Genomic DNA, 21,270 nt, shown 5'->3' with positions numbered 1-21,270 from the left:
TATACTTGATAAGGGATTTCTGCAAGCCAGCCTTCTTTCCTTACCATAATTAGGCCACCCACATTCCCAGTCATGCTTTTCTCATGATGATTCTGTAAAATTTCAGATTGACAGGAAAATGGAGTAAAACATATTCAAACACTGAAGGAATGACGACGTTCCTGACACACATTCTTGACACAGTTATCTTTTCATGTTGTAATTATCTTTGTTTTTACATCATCAAATGTATGATCATATTATCATTTGAATGGTGTGACATGTAAAGAAAATAAGTTAGTCACAATTAATCAGTTTTCATATAATATTGAGCTCTTGCTTTTAAAATCGTTGGCCTCTACGGAAATTTACAATCTTCCTCCTGCTCTCGCTATTTTGGGAGTTAATGCTGTGAGCATTAATCCCTGTCGCGTAGAAGAACAGATGCTGCACATTAAATCCCAAAATGACCGGGGTAACATTGGGTTTGCGTGCTAAAATTATGTAATATATAGGTGTTTCATGTTGCGTGCCAAGCTTCACGGATGAGGCGTGTCAATCCAAGCGACATTTTGATTGGTGGTTCTTTGATTGATGGGAATATTGGCCAATAGGAACCCGCGCTTTATCTGCCCCCACCCCCACCCCACCCCTCGCAGGCCACGGAGGCGACGTTCAAGGGAACATTTTATTCGGGACAGGGGAGCAGCGCCGTTATGTCGAGTGGTTTTGTAACACTTCGTACTACTCTATACCTTGGATTTAAAATCAATGAAGAGGATTCTTTGTGTTGATATTGGTATGCAGAACATGTTCATGGTTGCATCGCGCCGATTGAGCCCCTACAACTCTTGCATTTGTCGGAGTGGAACCGTTTAGTGTGCGACGAAGGGGTTCGTCCGACGATCCATGAAGGCACGTATGTTACTTTTTGTACAAAGTCGATAACTTCGCTGGGAAATATGGATAATATGGCAACGAAAGTATAAAAGTTAGCACTCAGGAAGCCACGCATTATATCACAGTGTTTTTTTTAAGGCAGTTTAATTAAACTTTTGCTACTTTATATCACTATTAACATGCCTGTAATTGTACTGTCATGTCTCATCATGTTTCTGGTTCAAGTCTTTAGCTTTTCAAATTTCCATTGCTAACCAACCCGACCCTTTAGAAAGTTTTAATGACCCTCTTTTTTTTAACTTAAATGTATGCATTCGACTCTGTTAGCGAGCCTATGCTGGCTAACCGACTTAGCACCCTAAATGTTAAGAAGAAGCTCACGCCACACACTTTATAGTCATTTATCGTCCGTTTTTACTCGGTGTGATTCTCAGAAACACAAACGGATACGCTTCCAAATCCACAAATTGGCATCCAATAAACTTTAACCCAATAAAAGACGTACTTTTCCCCTGCGACGGCGTCAGTAAGCTGTCAGCGGCATTGCTAACGTTAGCAGCCATATGTCGCTGAAATCGGGTTAGTGCGCGTCAACCTTACAAAAAGCTTCAGAAATTGGAAAATCTTGTGCTTTTGCTTGTGTTATTCTGTGCACAAAATTGAGTCAGTACTACTACAGAAATGCACACAATCTAATGAAGTCGACAACTTAATTAACCGGGATGAAGTGTCGTCATATTGCATGATATTGGAAAGATTTCGGAATGCAAAGGTTGTAGTTAGGCATAGCAATGGATAGGATGCTGACGTAAGAGCTATATTGGTGCTAAAAGGCAATAAGGTGAAGTTTTACTGTTGCAAATCTACTCATTGTATGTCTTTACATAAGTGCAAATGGCATCCCTTCTCATCTTACAGGTCTGGACTGCATTCTGGAGAGGAGAGCCATTTGCTGATGAGCACATGCTGTAGGAGAGCAAACCAAAGGATCTGGAAGTCTTTCACTAAAAATGACCCATAGAAGAAGGGAGACAAGTTCTATCTAGTTCTTTTCTCGGAAGAGCAAATGTGTACCCGGGAAAGCGTAAAGTAGTTTGTACTTTAGCTCCATCGGAAGAAAATAAGTGATCAGAATGAGTGCAGAGGGGTATCAGTACAGAGCGCTTTATGAATACAAGAAGGAGAGGGAGGAGGACATTGATCTCCATGTGGGGGACATCCTGTTGGTGAGCAAAGCGGCTCTGGTGGCTCTTGGGTACGGTGATGGCATGGAACTGAGGCCAGAAGGCATCGGCTGGCTGCCGGGCTTCAATGAAACCACTCAGGAAAAGGGGGACTTCCCTGGGACATACGTGGAGTTCGTTGGGAAAAAGTGGCTCTCTCCCCCCACGCCCAAGCCGCGACCCCTCAGACCCTTACCTTTAGCTCCAGGTGTGTTCAAGGCGGAGGCAGAGTTGGACTCCGAACAAGGTGAGTTTAAACCTGTGTCACAGACGTTGGTATTGATGTTGGACCGTGAGGATCCATCTTGAGTGTGAACCTCTCCCCCAGTGGACAGTTGGTGGTCTTTAATACACCAGAGCATCCGGTGTCACCCAGACTGCATCTCATTCGTACTTAATTACACGTGCAATCATAAGAAACGATCCCCTTCTTTTTTTATTTTACCATTTTAAACAGTAAAGTGAGTTGGAAATAAAGCAGGCCTAATGCTACATTAGCTTACATTAAACTATTTAATGTTGAGACATGCTAGCTGAATGCTATTGCCCTGCTGATGTTGGCACGGCCCATTTAACAGTTTTCAGTTTCCTTTGGATTTTGGTCAATTTCAACATGTATGCACGTAGCGTTTCCCCTTCTGGATCAGAACCGGCACCGCGCAGGCCACAGCTATGTCGAGCAATTAAAAATGCGTCTTTTTAAGGAGGCTGTGGTCGGCGCGGGTATGCACCGGAGGCCTCCCGCTCACCTAAAGCGCAGCTGCAGCTTCCAGGTTTCTCATTTCTGCCCTTTTGTGGTGCGATTGTGAAATTCTTTTCTGTGGTTTGAAGCATGAGTGAGGAGGTCTGTGGAGGGTGCGTGCGCTGAATGGCTGTGTTGTGGTTGAGTGGCAGCGCCGAGCCCGGAGCGAGTGTGAATGTAGCACCGGCAGAAGAAAAGTCTCTGTGTCCTGGTGCTGGGAGCAGCACATGGGGGGGGGGCAGAGCTTGTGGGTAGGGGAGAGAGAGCTTGGTGCAAAAGGAGCAGGGCTGGAAGGGAGCTTGGGGTCTTGAAGAGGCTGGGGCAGGCACTGAGAACATGGCGGGGGTCTTTGGGTGGGACTTGCTCGGGGAGGCTTTGAAGAGGGGCCAAGGTCTCTGATGGAGGCAGGGCCCTTGCTGCTCCCAGAGTGTTTGTGATTTATTGAACGGCACCGAGGGATCTCGGCCCCTTCCTCCTCCTCCTCTTTATTTTTTTTCCAAATGTTTTGATAGTTTCTACAGTCGGCTCTGGTAGTGGGACTCGGAGTGGAGGATGGAGGCTGGGAAAGGGGCCTCTCCTCTGTGCCACAGGGGTTTACATGAGACATGAGTGTAGCAGATGTGGAGAGGGTTAAGAGAGACAGCAGAAAAGTGGGCTGGGAAACTGTTCTGCCTCATTCCAGCTCTCAGCTTTTCTTTCTTTCTTTTTTTTACATTCAATCATTGCTCCCTTTCTGGGCCTCTCACATGAGAGAAGGTGCATGTGTCTGGGCCCACCAAGGAAACCCGGAGACAGAGTCTCACAGAAACAAAGTCAAACATCTATATTTTCTAGTCGTCGACTTGTGCTTCTTTGGCCACGTCTCTACAGGTTAAAGTGCCTGATTATATCTTATCACTCAACAGTCCATCTTTGGTTACATTCCTTTTGAACCGTTTAGACAAAACGGTGTAACAGCTTATTATTCCACATGCTATCACAAGGCTCAGACTATATGCCTGGTCTTGTCTGAAGAACTATTTGATGCCATCAGGTGTCTCCAGGTTTTTGGGTTCACTGGTGTTCTTTTTTTAAAGAAAAAAAAGATGTTTTGTGAGGCAGATAAACTATGTAGGTTATTTTCTGATGGATTAGAATGCTTCTTTGAAAGACAAGAGACACAGGGAGAGTAATGTGTTGGTTTTTGAGATGGTGTGGCCCCCCGGTATCGGCCTCCTTCCTGCTCAGGCATCTGTTGCATTGAGGATCATCAGTTGCCATTCTTCTTCCCTCCCAACTTGCATGTACCAACGTCTCTCTATCTGGGTGAAACTTTGGTCTTCTGTCACTGCTCGGTGCAGTCGGGCCCAGGAATGTGTTGACACTGATTTGTAGCTCTGCTACGAAGCAGTATTGTGTTAAATACTGAATGCAGCCCGGTGCACAATGCACCTTGGACCGTAACTCGCTGCAGAGGGAGTAGGAGCATTTGCTGTCTTACTTGTTGGAATGGTGCAACTGTTTCATTAGTATGTGCAGAGACCAAAGACCAAATCTTCTTTACTTGAGTCGGAGCATGTCTGCTAGCAGGATTAGAGAGAGATGGTAAAGAGGGACTACAAAATTAGTGGAGGCATGCAGCGCAGGGGTTTGCTTCATTTCTCTTTAAATTTTTTAAAAGAGCTAGTTAAAATTTTAATTTAAGGTCTGTCAGTCTCTGCAAGATGCAGCATAATATTTAAACTTTAATCCCGAAACGGTTCTCTGGAAATTCTGTTTCAAGTCATTTTATCGCCCGTCTGAAAATGTCTATTTAAGTGTTGTGGGACACATTTGTGGTCAGTTTTTAGAGGGTTAATTGTCAGGCTTTAGCAACAGGCTTCTCATTGGCTGGTGCTTTGCCTCTGCACTGCCTCTTTCCGCCTGCAGGTGGCGCCATTGGCCGTTCTTTTACTTGACTCCTCGAATACAAGCTGGTACCGTAATTTGTTTTAGAACCATGAAAGTTGTGCTGTGGTGCTGAAGACATTCTCCATGTTTACTGTTAATGAACATATATTTTTATTATGTGTCACACATTGCTGAACACTGTGCTCTCTTAGGAGTATAACTCAATATGCCTCCCATGGGTTATTCAGCTTTCCTGGTGTGGTTCCCCTGGATACCTTTCCAGACAACTCAGGTCTGTGCAGCCTGCTGCCGGCCACTTGAGCAGGCTCTCTAAATTTAACCAATGCGTGTGCTATCTTTAGTGCGCCCATGATACCCCAGGCCGGTCCCAGCCACAGTCTGCAGTTTGTTCGCTTCAGACATATCATCTCAGTCTGCGAGATTGCCCCCCCACCCCACCCCACCCACACATGCACGCACACCGCAGAAGCACCATGAGTCTGCTGCCTGTCTGGGACTTTTTAGGATATTATGAGAAGGTGTGCAAAACGTTCCGGCTTGCACAGACATGTCCAAGAGGCCCCCGGCCTTTTTGCTCTCACTCCCCAAGTTGCTACAGAAACCAGGGTTATCTAAAAAAAGAGCAGTCTCGTGACATCTAAACAGCGCATGGTCGTAGTGACACAGTCTGGTGACTGTAGTCATGCTCTTTCTGCCTCCGTGTGGCTGGTTTTGGTTGCACATACAACCAAAAATATGGCCACTAAATCAAGCTCTGTTTGCATTGTAAAATCAAAATTCATACACGTTAACCTTCGTCCCAGGTGGCAGGCATTGTTTTGGTTGCAGTAGTAACGTATCTATAGATACATTTGGTGGTCGGGGTTTGAATTCACGCCAAGGTATCTCAGAAATAAACACGGATCGCTCTGAACATTTCTGTCGTGTTTTGTCTGCCACTGGATCCAATCCTGCTGGTGGTGAAAGGATCACATAGCTGGCAGTACTTGGAAGCAACTCTATCTCTGGGGGGGGGGGGTCAAAAACTTGAACCAACTGCAGGTTGGGGGAAAAAAAAAAAGAAGAAGTGAATCTCTTCCGTCGCTCAACAGTGGCAACCATGAGAAAACACGGAGGTGATCAGTGTCCACACAGTCGGCTTCTGTTTGGACTTTCTCAGAAAGGTCTGGCAGCTGATCCGTGGGCGTGTTGGGTATCTTGTCTGAGAGAAAGGTTACAAGGTGTGAGGTGGCAGCTCTGCCCGTCTCTTTATCTATTTAGGGAAACTCAGTGTTCCATCTCAGAGTTCAGTGCTTCTGAGAAAAGCCCCCTCCTGCCTCTCAGTTCCACTAACCTCTTCCAGATGACCAGTTGTAGGACATGGAGTTCTGTGTGTTCTGTGGTTAGGAGGACTCGGCCGAGCCAGTTCCTTCACACGCAACATGCCAGACTGCTGCTCTGGCCAAAAAGGATGTGGATTTGAAGAAAGCACTTCATTATTTACCTGATTGAACTCTGGTGGAAAAGGCAGCTCGCTGGTAATGAGCCGCATGTCGGCCTCAATGGGCCCGCAAGGTGCCACATTCAAAAACTTTCTAATAATTTTAATGGGAGAAAGAAAAATAAGTTAGCTAGAAAAGGTTCCATTCATACTTTCTCAGCACTTCGAACCTGCAGGCGCGCTCCTGAACAGGCAGGCCTTTTAGAAACGCGCCTTTTATAAATATGCCTTTGCAAATCCAAATAAAATCCCTGCCAAGCCCTCCGTCCTTTCATGTCCACACCTGGATGCAGAGATCTGAAGGGAACGCGGGTAAAAAAGCCCAGACCTGGCTTACCTCATATCACAGGCTGTTTGCTTAGTCGAACAAGCCCGACTTTAGCGGTCCACACCTCCTGTTCTTGGCTTATGCCGTTGTAAACGCTGCCTTTGCGTTTGAAGGCCGCCCTTAAAGCTTCTGAAACGTTTATAAATCACACACCCCATCACCCTTACTCAGGTTTGGAACGGTTGATGACAAGCATTCCATTTCATGTTGGGTCAACGTAAACGTGCTGCCTTCACAGCCGGGACTGTTTCACATTAATGGCGTGGTCGTCCCAGCTTTTGGAGTCTGGGGAAGGAGGACAAGCTTCTGATGTCTTCTGGTCGGAGGCTACATGTGTGCTAACTACCTAATCCGATTGTGGCACCTCAGGGCTGATGGTGTAAAGGAATCATTCTGATGGAGAACGACGCAGGTGTGATCTTTCTGACTGCAGGCTGCACTGTGGTGGTGCTGCAGACCTACGTGGAGCACCGTTCAGGTGTTTCCAGCTAACTCATGGTCCATCAGCTAAACCTGCACACACAAACAGAGATGCCAGCACACACACAACCATGGTGGTAGTCCCGCACATTGGCAACAGCTACCCTCACCACGGTCCATTGGGTGAGGCACCCACACCTCCACAGGTCCAACCACATCAGACAGCATTTGTCCCATGTTTATATATATATTTTTTAAAGATTACAGTGACTGCTCGTTTTAATCCTGTCACCTCTGGGTCAGGGCATCAAATTGCTAGCTAATGATTTTTTTTTTTCACAAGTGGATCACAAAAGAGCGTTGACACAGATGAAACAAAGCTTGTTAGCTGACAGTCTGCTCTCATATCCGCCAGGCTTCTCTCTGCCCGACTTGACGGAGCAGTTTTCCCTTCCCGAGACGTCTCCACCCATGCTGGCCCGACTGTTGGAAGCAATTGAGAGGAAAGGTGAGCTTGACCCTTGAAACTTCAGGTGCACCTGTCAGGCAGCTCCATTTACATTTTCCTTTGCATCTGGAGTTTACAGCCGCCTTCACATTGCTAAAGTCGCCAGTTTGCTGAAGTATTTATAGCATTGGGGTGATTTAGATCTGCAACTCTGCCAGTGTAATTTGAGTTTGCTTTATTGTTTGCAGGTCTAGATAACCCCACCCTGTATCGAACCTTCACCGCCAGCGGCGGGCTGGAGGTCAGACAGTGTTTTGAAAACGGTGAGGCTTTAATTTATCACCTCTAATCAGGTTGGATGTCATGCTATTTAATGGGTTGTGTTGCGTTGCACTTCAGATGCACCATCAGCAGACCTGGACCAGCTAGAGCTCCCGGTTCTGTGCGATGGTCTGCGCCGGTACTTACAGGATCTCCCCCTGCCGATCATCCCCCCCGCGGTGTATCCTCAGATGGTCCACACGGCCAAAGGTGAGACACTTTTCTACTATAGTGCTGATTTTATAACGCTGGTACGCAACTGTACCCCAAGTTCTACACACAGAAAACCACAAGACGTCATCGATGTCCTGTAGCTCTCAGCGGAGACTTTGACAGGCTGCTTTTATTTGAACTCTTCTGGGTTTTTTTCTTTTTCCGTTTTCCGTTCCGAATTCTCACACCAGAGTGTTCTGTAGCGCTGCATTCTTCTGTTCTCAACAGGCCAGAAACAGGATATATGTGGTTAATAGGAGCTAAAAGAAGCGTGCAGCTTTAGCTGTAGAATCTTGAGACAGCCAATCACTTGCTAGTGTACCTTACGCTCATTGGCAACCACACTCTTGGTGCGGTTTTGCAGAGTTAACTGAACATTACATTTTTTTCCGTTGCTCATCACCTGAAGAAGCGGCTCTTGTTCTGTGTCTTGCTTCAAATGGAGACCGTTTTAATGCAGCACCTTTTATCCTCTTTGTCTTTTTCCCCTCATTTGCAGAAGTTGTGAGTCCCGAAGAGTGCGCCCAGCTCCTGCGTCACATCGCCGGCACCCCGAGCCTGCCCCCTCAGTACTGGCTCACCATCCACTGTCTGATACGGCATTTTTCAAGAGTGTGCCGAAACTGCACCAAGAACCTGCTCAGTGCCAGAGCAGTGGGCGAGATCTTCAGCCCCATGGTTTTCAGACAGCAAAGCGCCAGGTGGGTACCAGAGCGTGCCTCACTCAGACGCCCAGACAGCAGACAGACACGCTACAGGCTTGCTCATGGAACATACAGACCTTTAAACGTGCACACTTGCAGACACATTTAGACTCGCATACACACAGCGCAGCTTTCAGCTGTACACACATATAGGTTAAAGCTTTTCTACCCAGCAGCAGTGGTGTGTAATTAAAGGAGTTAAGCCTGAATTACCATCAGATTTAACCCAACCCAACATAACAGGATCAGCTGGAATGTCATTTTCATTGCTGTTCCCGTCCACAGTTGCGAACCCAGCCTGGACTGTCACATAAAGATCATTGAGGTTCTGGTGACCAGCGAGATGAGTGAAAATCAGGCAGCTCCAGGTACGTCGCTGCTTCATTTTTTTACCAAGCAAAACTCCTTATAATGTTGGTGTTCAGCAAGGACGGCAGGAACCAAAACGATCTGCTAAATCAGCCAGGAACCTTCTCCGGGGGCCATTGTGTTTTCAGCGGAGTCTGAACAGCAGCTGTTCGTGGCTGCTGAGTTTTGACTCCCAGTGTGATGGTCAGTCTGTCACCATGCTGGTGTCCTGTTACCCCCTGCATCCCACCCTGGACGGCCACGTGGCCGTGGCAGATGTCCTGTAGTTGGATCACCACGGGATGATTCAGTGAAGAGGAACTTTAATGACACCGCTGTGATAGTCACAGCCTTTCTCACCATTTGTCACTGATGCACTGGTGATGTTGAAGTTTTCACAGATTCTGCCTTTTACCCCCGCGTCGGGTTTCATGTCTGGTACAGTGGTGGTTTGCACATGCGAAGCAGGGGGTGGGGTGGCGGGGGCTGAATTTATCGCGTGGCCCAGTTGTGTTTTTACAGTGCTAGTTAAACACGCTGCTGTTGGCTGGCCAGGGACCTGGGACCAGTCATGGCTGTTTAAACATTTTATTACCTGTTAAGGCTATTTATAATGTTCCTGCTCATATACCACTCTCAGCTGTCAGTAATTTGCACCTGCAGGAGCCCATCGGTGGTGGTGGGTGGGTGGGTGTGTGGGTAGATTAAAGAGGCTGTGCAGGTATGCCAATATGTAGAAACAGGTTTTTAGTTCCTTATTCCCACACAAACCAGCAAAACCCGCTTCAAAGAGGAGTATAGTGGGGCACAGTCACTGGACTACATAAAGAAATGCTAAAATTCATAAAACACGTGCACTGGAGGTGCTTGCATTTCTGTGAATGGTGTGTGTGTGTGTGTGTGTGTGTGTGTCTCCTCCCGGTTACTGCAGGCCTATTTTAAGTAAGCGTCCAAAAGGACTTAGATTTGGTTGGCTGGAAAGTGGTCCTGTTCCACAGAGCACCTCTTGTTAACCGGCCCCCACCCTGTCCCTCCCGCCCGTCAGTTTTCCCTCTCTGCCTGCATCTCCATATGTCCTCCCAGCCTCAAAGTGCCCAGCTCAGCAAATATTTGAAACTTTGCAAGTTAATCATAAGACCGAAAAGCTCCCGCCTCCTCCTTCACAAACACAGAGAGGGAGGGAGTCGTGCAGCCAGCAAGCTTTCAGAACAAGCAACAGTGACACCAGAGAGGCTTCGGCTAATGATTAACAACCTGCCTCCACATGAGAGCGAGAGAGAGAGAGACTTTGTCTCACTCACCGCAGGAACCCAGCAGTGAAGCAGACTGCCGCACGTTGCACCTGCCTGGCCTCCACTGGATTACCTGGATTCTGCTAAGCAGCACGCAGAGGCCGCGTCTACTTAAAGAATTAAATAGAGAGTTTCAGTTTCCCTGTAGCTTGAACTATGAAATGGAGCTTTACCGGACTCTTTGAAAGCGACCTACCGGCTGGAAATATTTTCCCCGTTGGGAGTAAAAGAGACAGTGCGAAGAAAAGGTCGCTGCCTCGCCAAAGCATGCACAACTTGCAACGTGAGTATTATAGGCTGGATCCTGTCTGTACCGGGCTGTCACGGGACAGTACGCTGCCGTTTGAGGGCTTTTACACGAAATACTGCTGCAGAGGTTGACACAGAAACCAGATTTAGAGAAGAGAAGTGGGTTTGAAATCTCTTTAAAGCTTATTCACAACGTACAGTCTTTGAGTTCGGGTGAAATTCAATTATCAGATTTTTTTTTTTTCTTGGTTTAATGTATTTATTTTGATCCTGCTTTAAGTCCATTAAAATGTATAAAGGCGTTGACAGCTTTTCGTGAGAATCCTGCCGCCTTACCAAGAACCAGGTCTATTTTAATTTAGCTCAGGAAATCAAGGGAGCTCTCCGTGTCATGCCAAGTGTCACGCTGTAGGATTACAGCCGGATTCTGGAGCTCAGGGCGCCGCTGAGCGGGGCCAGGAGCTGTAATTTAGCTGCGTACGTGCTGCTGCAGCAGAGCTGGCTTTGTCTGAGCGCCAGAAGTGGGACGGACTAAAGCTCCGCACGACGGGCGGGGGCGGGGGCGGGGGTGGGCTGTGCGATCTGCAGGAGAGGCAGAGAGTGAGAGGATGACAGAGAGAACGCGTGGAAACAAGCTGCAGGTCCATTTTCCCTCCTCCGCTGGTAGAGCGATGGCGCTTGTGAGGAGTCGTGCTAGGACGTAAAATTGGAGGCTGCACAGGGCATCTGCTGTTCTTTGGATTCAGCGAGGAGGAGGAATTGAGAGAGCTGGAAGGTGTTGAGAATGACCTCATCTCTCTCAGGAAATGAAAGATGCAGGGGCGGTTGGTGACCGACCCCCCCGTGTGATTGGCTGTGGTAAGTGATGTAATACGTTACTGAGCAGGCTGCTTTAATGACGGGTTAAAATGGATCTTTCGTTGGGTCACGTTGGAAGCAGAAAACCTGCTCGACGTCGGTCGTTTTTGAAATTGGGTCGTCCTGGTTGTATGGTAGAATTCTCTAGAAGCCTGGAACAAGAATGCCATAAGCTGGAGGTGAAGGAACTCAGCAGGAACCCAAGTGTTTCCTACTGAGACACGGCGTTCGGGTGTATTTCATGCGAATTGCTGCTTCTGCTGTGTCACAATATCATCTGAAGGAAGTGAGCAGCATGAATGGCTGCACCGATCCATTGTTGCTGAGGGCTCTAACGCAGCCGCACAGGTTTACCTGGTATAAATAGATCAACTCCTTAGCTTTGATCAGCTCCTGTCAGCAGCTACTGCACGACTGAACGTGCACAAAAGTGCGACGGTAACAATGATCCTAAAAAACACACCCGGTCCACGTTGCTGCTTTTGTTATCAGGGTGAAGAATGCTCAGAAAGTTGCCTGTACGGCCGTGCTGCTCTGCATCTGCAGCCTGGGGTATTCAGCCGAAGCCTTTTCCTGAATGAAATTGCCTTCTCCCTGGCTCCTGCGTCATCTCCCCTCCCCTCTATGGCACCACCTCCCCTTCCTTTTTAATCAATGGGGTGGAAAAAGAGATGAGAGCCCCGGGGCCGGCGTTTAACTCCAAACTGCTGCCTAAAGCGTGACACCTCTGATGATTTAGTAATTCACGTCTTCATCCACTTGCAGCTCTACCTCCAAAACCACCCAAGCCGACACCTGTGACGAACAACGGTATGAACAACAACATGGCTCTGCAGGACGCCGAATGGTACTGGGGGGACATCTCCAGGGAGGAGGTCAATGAGAAACTGAGGGACACTGCGGACGGTACGTTCCTGGTGCGAGACGCCTCCACCAAGATGCACGGAGATTACACTCTGACTCTGAGGTGAGCCCTGTCCGCTTCCTGTCCACTCTTCCTCTTTTATCTTCTCAGTATTTGGTGCAACCCTCTCAACCTCTGCTCTTCTCCTCACGCTACAGGAAAGGAGGAAACAATAAGCTAATTAAGATATTCCATCGGGATGGGAAGTACGGCTTCTCGGACCCGCTGACCTTCAGCTCCGTCGTCGAGCTCATCAACCACTATCGTAACGAGTCGCTGGCGCAGTACAACCCCAAACTGGACGTGAAGCTGCTGTACCCGGTCTCCAAACACCAGCAGGTGAGACGGAGACGTGGTGAACCTTCGCCTTCGCCAGCGCCTTCACCTCCTCCCGCTCACCTGCAACCTTCTGTGAATGTTTCTCCTCAGGATCAGGTGGTGAAGGAAGACAACATCGAGGCTGTTGGGAGGAAGCTCTGCGAGTACCACCAGCAGTACCAGGAGAAGAACAAGGAGTACGACCGGCTGTACGAGGAATACACCAGAACGTCACAGGTGAGCCCTGGCCAGAGCACCAGCACCTGTCCCCCTGCTGTATTCACACAGGGTGGCTCATGGCTAATCTGGTTACAGGAAATCCAAATGAAAAGGACGGCCATCGAGGCTTTCAACGAGACCATAAAGATATTTGAGGAGCAGTGCCAGACGCAGGAGCGGTACAGCAAGGAGTACATCGAGAAGTTCAGGAGAGAGGGCAACGAGAAGGAGATCCAGAGGTCAGTGCTCACCACCTCTCGCACGCCTACGTGTGACCATGCAGAGGCGGCAGTCGGGCGTCCCCTGCGTGCCGGTCTCTCATCCTCGGCTTTTGCCTTCAGGATAATGGGAAACTACGAGAAGTTGAAGTCCCGGATCAGCGAGATCGTGGACAGCAAACGCCGCCTGGAGGAGGACCTGAAGAAGCAGGCGGCCGACTACAGAGAGATCGACAAGAGGATGAACAGCATCAAGCCTGACCTGATCCAGCTGCGCAAGACCAGAGACCAGTATCTCCTGTGAGTACCTCCCTCCTCCAGAGAGCGGCCCTCCACGGCTGTGAACTGGTTCCTGACGTCCTTGTGTTGCCTCCTGCAGGTGGTTGACCCAGAAGGGAGTCAGACAGAAGAAGCTCAACGAGTGGCTCGGGATAAAGAACGAGAACACGGAGGAGTGAGTCTCCTGGCTTCTCTTTCCAGAAAGGTCCTGCCACCTTGGTTCTGGTTCTAACTGTTTCTGCTCTTATAGTCAATACTCAATGGTGGAGGACGACGAGGACCTGCCTCACCAGGACGAGCGGTCCTGGAAACTGGGGAAAATCAACCGGTTACAGGCCGAGGCGCTCCTCCAGGGCAAGAGAGGCGGAACATTCCTGGTTCGAGACAGCAGCAAAGCAGGATGTTACGCCTGCAGCGTTGTGTACGTATCGTCCCGTCCAACAGCCAGAAATTCCTGTTTCTTCCGCTTTTAAACAGGCTCCAATGTTCACTTTAATTCCAATGTGGTAACAGCCGTCCTCTCTCCTCCACAGCGTGGACGGCGAGGTGAAGCACTGCGTCATCAACAAGACCCCCTCAGGATACGGCTTCGCCGAGCCGTACAACCTGTACAGCTCGCTAAAAGAACTCGTACTTCACTACCAGCACACGTCTTTGGTTCAGCACAATGACTCTCTGAATGTGACGCTAGCGCACCCGGTGTACGCCCAGCAGAAGCGGTGAGGACGTGGACGTCCGCACGGTCGCCAGAGAACGGCCTCGTGGGGAACGCGCCTCAGACCCAACTCGGACTTGAAGCCTGGAACATTTCAGAGACTTTGCCTGATGGTTGAGCCCGAGGCCGCCTGAATGTAGAATCCTTTTCTTTTGGGTTTTGTGGGAGCACAGAATCAAGTGGAGCCTGCTGACCTCCCCCCTCCCCCCCCAGCAGAGGACACCTGAGGCCTTCTCCTATTGGTGCTCGTTCTTTTTCAAAGCTTTACCAGCCGGAATGTCTGACTGCAGCATATAAACGCTTCGAACTCAACCGTGCTCGCCGGCCGCAGCCGTTTTATTTTCCCTACTGTCCCTCCCCCCCACGTCATTCGCGTCTGTGTGTGTGTGTGTGTGTGTGTGTGTGTGTGTGTGTGTGTGTGTGTGTGTGTGCGCGTGCGTGTCCATGCGACCAAAACTCATAGAATCAGGAAAACGTGTGCGTTTGAGGGGAGTGCGTCTGTGTAACACACTTGCTTGTGTTTTGTTGAGCAGCGGGCCTTCGTGGTGGCTAGCAAATGTAGCAAAATGGCACTTTTTTTAAACAGAGTTTAACGTTTTTGTTTTGTTTTTGTTTTTTGGGGGGGGGGTTGAAAAGACTTGTAATGACGGACTTTTGCCAGAGGAGCAAAGGCGCACGGTAACTGCATCCTGCCGTCTCGCCGTGGAACGTTCTCACATCAGAAGGAAACTTGATCTTTGCCCTGGGCAGGTGAAACTATGAATGGACTCCTTATTTTTCTGTACATATGTGAAAATGTGCAAAGTCGTGAATCTAAGTGCACCGTACCAAAAAGGATCAGTTCCACCTTCATGTGTTCTGATCTGCTATGCAATTCTTTCTCCATTATCTCTTCAGAGGATAGTTTTATTTTGTTTCAGCCCACCATATAAGCTTGTTGACGTGCTCGAAAAGTATCTTTTCCTGTGTAAATATCCAAGGGGATATTTTCTGTCAAAATGCCAAGATACATGCTGATCTTTAAGGTAATAATAGCAACGTACACTTTATCATAAATGACTTTAACAGCTGGTAAACAGATGGAAAAGATGAGTATTTTATTAGTCTTTTCTCACTTCAAGCTAGTGTTTTTCCTCAGGCGGAGCCTTTTCGAGTGTGCGGGCGCGTTTCCACGTGCAGTTCTTTGTCGAGACGGTCTGATACTCTGAGAACGTGATGATGGGACCACACAGCTCCCACCGCCCGTCCATCAGCATGAAAACAACAGTATAGATTTATTTTGTTATAAAGTATGTATATGTTCCCACATGAGAATATATCAGAGCAGGCTGGTGTTTTCAACCGATGGATGTTGCTAATAAAGATCGAGATAGATATATATACATATATATACACACACACACACACACACGTTGTCCTCTTAGTATTTTTCTGTATCAGAAAATGGCTGTTTGCGCAGGTGGATCGGCTCATTTCAGATCTGTAATTTCAGATGCGCTCAACTGCATTTGCTTCCTTGTCATGTCATTATTTTGCCAGCCCACAGACGAGCGGTACGCGTGGAAATACCAGTCAAATTCAGACTTTTTCGCCCTTGATCCACCTGCCCTTTAAATTCTGTTGCTGTAGTTCTTCAGTTCCCAACTCGGAACTTTCTGGCCCTCTGCTTTCAAGTCTAATATCTTTGTGTAACAAATTAGCCGTCTTATCTTAAATTTAACTACATGTCCTATGGATCTCCGCTTCCATTTTTTTTTTTGTAAAACCTGGGAAATGACCTCTCTGTGTACGAACGTGGCGTAAATGATGCTACGTGTTTTCCGAGAAGGTCGAGACAGGCAATTTATTGCATAGCCGACTTTAACAGACAGCATTTCGTATCATTCAGGAGTGTTTCTGGACTGAGTTCTTTAATTGACATTACCCCCCAGATTTACCAGGGCTCCCCAGATTTTTTTCTGTATTGGGCTTTGTTTAAAAAAAAAAGAAAGAAATAAAAGACTTCTTTTTAAGAAAAAAATGTCTGTGTCTTGATTGAAAAGTGTTGTCGGGATTAGGGAAGATGAAGGGTCATTCCTACTGGCCTGACATTTATTCCTTTGTGACTTATTACCCTCATTAATGATTAATCTATGCAATACATCTTTGATAGTTCCCGTTTATCAAGTAGCCCCAGAAAAACGGGGCCGAACACGTGTTTAATTGCTGAGTCAACCTCATATATCAGTTATTTTATAAGCTAATAACCTGCATGCTCACCTGTGTGTCGGGATGAGAAGGTGGAGCCTGGAAAATGCTCACTTTTCTCCAAGCTAACATGTTAACGCTCTAAAATAGGCCTAAACGTGTTAGCATATAGCACTTTACGGTCTTTTACGGCACATCTGTAAAAGGATGAAGTGATCTGTATTTACCCAGCTGTTCCCCCAACCTTGTGACTTCCTTTTCTTTTTTTTTTTTACCACCCTGAACTTTGATTTCCACAGCGGGGCGATGGTCCTGTGCTGGGCTAACCAGGTTTCTGAGCACCGCTGGAGGTTTCACCCCCTGCTGTGAGATCTTTACCATTTCCTCCTCAAACTCTTCCATTCAGAGAACTTGTGAAGGGAGCTACAACATCAGCCCATGCTGACACCATTTACACAACTACAAGCTAATTACAGTAACTAATCTACATGTATTGATTAATAAATAAATAAATCAAGTATTAAATGTCAACTGATCGAAGTGCTTAGCTCCTTTGACGATATTTTGAACATCGTGTTCATGTAGTGAACCAGCAAACCCATAAATCTGCTCCCCCTTTTATGGTCGGTTACAGGTTACATTAGCAGCCCGGGAGCACGGACATTAATGGATTAATGGTCATAATCTGCGCAGGACATTTAATGACGGGGATTTGCATCGGCATTGGAGAGAACGAAGTTTATATGAGGACGAATGCAGCAGGTCAGTGCTAAAAGCAAATCACATCTGCTAGGGGAACCACTCTGCTAGCAAAGAGTCCATGAGCGTCCAGTCGTCCAAAAAAAGAAAAGAAAAAATCCATTTTCCAGGTCAAACGTGTGGACGGTGATCCAGCCACACTTGTTGCAGAGCAGCAGAGGATGACTTCTGGAGATAAGGCAACAGGTTCAGACAGTTTATCTAAAAAAAACCCTGATAGAGGGAGCGAAGGCTCCGGCGTTGCACAGCATTCTGTCAATGTGTAACCGCTATATCTGCAGCATTGATGAGGAGCTCTCAGAACCTGATCGCAGCGACCAAGGTCCATCAATCGGCGTCCTTAACAAGCTGGCCGAGGCCAGTAATCTGCGTCGCGTTAAGAACCAGCCTGACAGATTCTGAGAAAGAATCAGTTAATCTCAAGGGGAACGTGGAGCAAAGTGGATCAACCAGAGGTTCCTGAGTTCAGTAGGAGATTTTTTTAAAAAAGAACACCCTCTTTTAGTTTAGGCTCTAAAACGAGCGTCACATGCAGCAGTGTTGCGGGACAAACACCTTCAACAGGAAGAAACCTGGAACAGAACCCATCTGAAGAAAAGGGCCCTTTAAGTTCCACTGCGTGCGATGGGATCGGCCCAGCCGGCTGCTTGGGTCCAGACACGTGCTCTCTTATCAGGGGTGTGTGCAGCCTCCGGGTGGCCCTCCGCGAGCGCCATTACACGATGTCGCTCACGAAACCAGGCCACTTTATTAGCCCGTCACATGCTGATGGCTGCGATTGTTCCGCAGACGTGCGCACACAGAGACTGTTAATCCAGGCCATCATCCTGATGATGCGCCTCTTCCCGTGGCGATATATGACAGATATGACAGATCTCTATCCGGAATGCCATCTTTTAAACAGGTGACTGGAGTTCCCAGAACCTAAGCACGCAGGTCAGAAGTGCACAAGCTTCATGTGGCTGCAGTTATCAGCGTTAGCGTATAGACATAATGTAATCGAGGCGTATATGTGGTTTAAAGCTGCACTTTCAGCAGCTTTAAACCACAAAAAAGCTGCAGAGCAAGTGGAAGGTAAATCTATAAAGCCCTCGCTGGACTCTGCTCAGAGGTAACGCGCCAGGCGATTATCTAATTGCTAATAGGGCCTCTCAATGATTAACGAGGGAGAGTCCAACCAGCCGCAGTGACATCACATCTGATTGGCGACAGGTGAAAGTCAAAGTGCTGCTGCGCAGGAAGAGACGATCATCTGAATTTATTCGTCTATGAAATTTAGCAGCTCGACCAGCAGAAGCGGGTCGGGACAGGAAGGCAGATTTCAAGGTTTCAAGGAGGAATCTGTTAACAGCACAATATTGGAGAGAGAAAGTAGCTCTGAAGCTAACAAAAGTTGCTACGATGGCCTTAGAAACGCCACACGGGGAACATTCCATCAGTCAGAAGTGAATGAGTTTGAGTTCTGGTGTCCAGGCTGAAGAGGAAGGGTGTAGTTTGGTCTTTCTTTACGTAGCTCATGTTGGACTGACCTTTGACCTTTGTAAAGAGATTACATAATCCTCGAGGGTAGGCGTGTGCACAAACCTTCCTTTCAGTGCATGACTGAGACTTGATGATCTCCAGTAAACTCGCCCATGAGTCTCAGAAGTTTCCTTCACGAGTTCATAAAGTAGCAGCTCAAAGTTCAAACCTCTCACATCGTTCCTAAAGTCTGATATTAACATAAAGGGATGAAGAAGGGGGCGTATTGATCTATAATTCAATCAGGCGAGCGTGCTAGCGTCGTAAAGTCTTTAGCAGGTCACGGCATTAAAAATGCCGAACACTCCCACTTTAATCGCAGTTAAAACGTAGCTGTTTTTATCTCCCGGATCCGCTGGATTAATCTTTTAAAAATGAATTTATGTCGATAAAACATCTTTCTATCTGTCGTAAGAGCGCAGCTGCACCGATCCCGTTCAAACGCCGCTCACATGAACAACGAGAGGCTAACGGAGCACGGCGGCGCTGCAGGGCCCTCTCCAGACCGCCGCGCCACTTCCCATCAAAAGTGGACACCTCTTTGGAATGACAGCTGATCAGATCTATCTTTAGCTATCACAACACAGATGGGGATTTACAAACATTTCAAAGGTCAGAGGCCAAGGCAGCGCTGACCCCCGGGCTCCAGTGCCCGGCAGAGTCATTGTGATGCTAATCCTGTTTTATCCAGTCGGACCCTAAAATAACCCGAGCGCTCCGAAGAATGAGCCGTAATCCCCGTCAGCGAGCCCGTGCGCTCCTGTTCAGAGCCGGGATGTTATGTCACAGAGCTGCGGAGCTAAAACCATCATCATGGGGGGGGGGGGGGGGGGGCATCAGAGAGGGAGGGGGGCATCAGAGAGGGAGGGGGGCATCAGAGAGGGAGGGGGGCATCAGAGAGGGACTTGTGTTCCAATAATGTGAGCAACATCAAACACACGCACATGCATCATCCATACATCTTTCAATACACACATACACATACATAACATGGTAAATTCTTAATATGCTTAAAAGGGAGTTTAAAAAGAGGAATACTATCCTAAAATTATTAATAATTATTAATAATTAATGTTTTAGTAAGGTATTAAAAACACATCCATCCATCCATCCATCCATCCATCCATCCATCCACCATCCATCCATCCATCTATCATCCATCCATCCATCCACCCATCCATCCATCATCCATCCATCCATCCATCCATCCATCCACCATCCATCCATCCATCTATCATCCATCCATCCATCCACCCATCCATCCATCATCCATCCATCCATCCATCCATCCATCATCCATCCATCCATCCATCCATCCATCCATCCATCCATCCATCCATCCATCCTTCCATCCACCCACCCACCCATCCATCCATCCATCCATCCATCCATCCATCCATCCATCCATCCATCCATCCATCCAACACATTATATGCTAATAAGTGTCATTGATGCAATATTAAAATATATAAAAAATGTAAATACATATTATGTGAGGATTCATATGACTACATATACACAGCCTATGTACTGTTACTGTGTAATCCAATGTACAGACACATCTACATACATACATATGCACACACTCACTTGCATCTGTAGAACAAACAAACAAACAAACAAACTGTAAATATTTGATATGGTTGGAATTTTTGTACAAAGGAAATATTTGTTGGGTTCCTGCCACAGGTGTCCTGTTTCTGTATGTGTGTCTCCTTCAAAATGAAAAAGCAGCAAAGATACATTTTTGTAGCTATTTCAATGAAATTTATTCACAATAAAAGCGCACACACATTGACTGATCTACGTATGTATGTATGCATTTGCTGATTACATTTGTAGAATTTCCTGCAAGGAGCTTTGAATCCAAAAGTCCAGCTGGCGGCCTGATGAAGTCGATGATGAAGGAAACTGGGTTTGGGATTGCATCAGCACGGCTGTGATGCAGGCAGCTCGCATGTGGCTTCCATCATATATATATATAAATATATAACACGGCCTCAATCCTCTTAGGCTCCGTTCCAAGTCGATGTACATCTGCAGCGACCTAATGAAATGTGTGTTTGACTTAATGCTCTCAATGTAAAGGGAAAGGCAGAGGGGCCGGCCGCTGCGTGAGGATTACAAAAGTCACTTCATCTGGCCTAAGAGGAAGGACCGTGAGAGCCCAAAGAATATAGATCAACCCTACGCGTCTGCAGCACCCTCAGTCTGATGTAGCTGACAGCTCCGCTCCTCTAATCAGAGGCCCTCGCCTGACCTTCAGGCTCTCCCTGTAATTGCGCCGCCTCGGACAAAAGCATCGGATCTATACATCTGAGCTAATCCCCAGTGATTAACTAAGCTAGCTCTGTTGTTAATCTATGAAATAGGGATCCATTAGAGAGATCACTCACCCCTGACGCACGCCGTGGAATGAAGATCTGGACTCTCAGGCAGCGTTGGCGCATCGTCGGGTTTAATTTGGATCCTGACGATGTTGGGACTCAGAGTCAGGGTACCCGACTGCTCGCTCATGGAGGCGGCTGCTCGTCTCCAGGGAAACGGCACCCCATAATGTGAATGTTTGACTGAGGGGGTTTTTTGGTTTGGTTTGGAACACTTTTCTCCTCGTGGCGCTCGGGTGCCGTCAAAGATGTAAATACACAAGTTTATTTTCATTTTTCAGTTCAGTATTTTAGAATTGAATCTGTACAAAGGTGCGACGTTTCTGTGGATAATCGTTGCCAACGGTTACGAAAAGGTTCGAGAAATC

The 21,270-nt window shown here is 47.5% G+C and overlaps 1 protein-coding gene across 2 annotated transcripts; it reads left to right on the top strand.

Annotated features, from left to right (window-relative positions):
* The first annotated feature begins 641 nt into the window (after positions 1 to 641).
* On the top strand, positions 642 to 16,068 carry pik3r1 (phosphoinositide-3-kinase, regulatory subunit 1 (alpha)). 2 transcript variants are annotated; one of them, XM_057018567.1, is made up of 15 exons: positions 642 to 894; positions 1,798 to 2,349; positions 7,378 to 7,470; positions 7,659 to 7,733; positions 7,810 to 7,941; positions 8,444 to 8,645; positions 8,934 to 9,016; positions 12,161 to 12,362; positions 12,458 to 12,638; positions 12,729 to 12,854; positions 12,933 to 13,075; positions 13,178 to 13,354; positions 13,434 to 13,508; positions 13,584 to 13,754; positions 13,867 to 16,068. In XM_057018567.1, the coding sequence occupies exons 2-15, from the start codon at positions 2,013 to 2,015 to the stop codon at positions 14,054 to 14,056; spliced, it is 2,187 nt and encodes a 728-aa protein (XP_056874547.1). In that variant the 5' UTR covers positions 642 to 894; positions 1,798 to 2,012; the 3' UTR covers positions 14,057 to 16,068. The 2 variants fall into 2 exon arrangements, with proteins under 2 accessions (XP_056874547.1, XP_056874548.1); XM_057018568.1 differs by having other exon boundaries at positions 656 to 898.
* The last annotated feature ends 5,202 nt before the right edge of the window (positions 16,069 to 21,270 follow it).

Source organism: Takifugu flavidus, chromosome 20 (assembly GCF_003711565.1).
Source record: "Takifugu flavidus isolate HTHZ2018 chromosome 20, ASM371156v2, whole genome shotgun sequence".
NCBI lineage: Eukaryota > Metazoa > Chordata > Actinopteri > Tetraodontiformes > Tetraodontidae > Takifugu > Takifugu flavidus.
The sequence above is the reverse complement of the archived record's forward strand: the minus strand, read 5'-3'. Positions and strand labels throughout refer to the sequence as shown.

Bases quoted from the DNA above. Each gene is read 5' to 3' on its own strand.
- pik3r1 (XM_057018567.1), top strand. From the start codon at position 2,013: ATGAGTGCAGAGGGGTATCAGTACAGAGCGCTTTATGAATACAAGAAG. The intron at 7,734-7,809 runs GTGAGGCTTTAA...GTTGCACTTCAG, and splicing joins CAGACAGTGTTTTGAAAACG to ATGCACCATCAGCAGACCTG. The intron at 13,755-13,866 runs GTACGTATCGTC...TCTCCTCCACAG, and splicing joins TGTTACGCCTGCAGCGTTGT to CGTGGACGGCGAGGTGAAGC.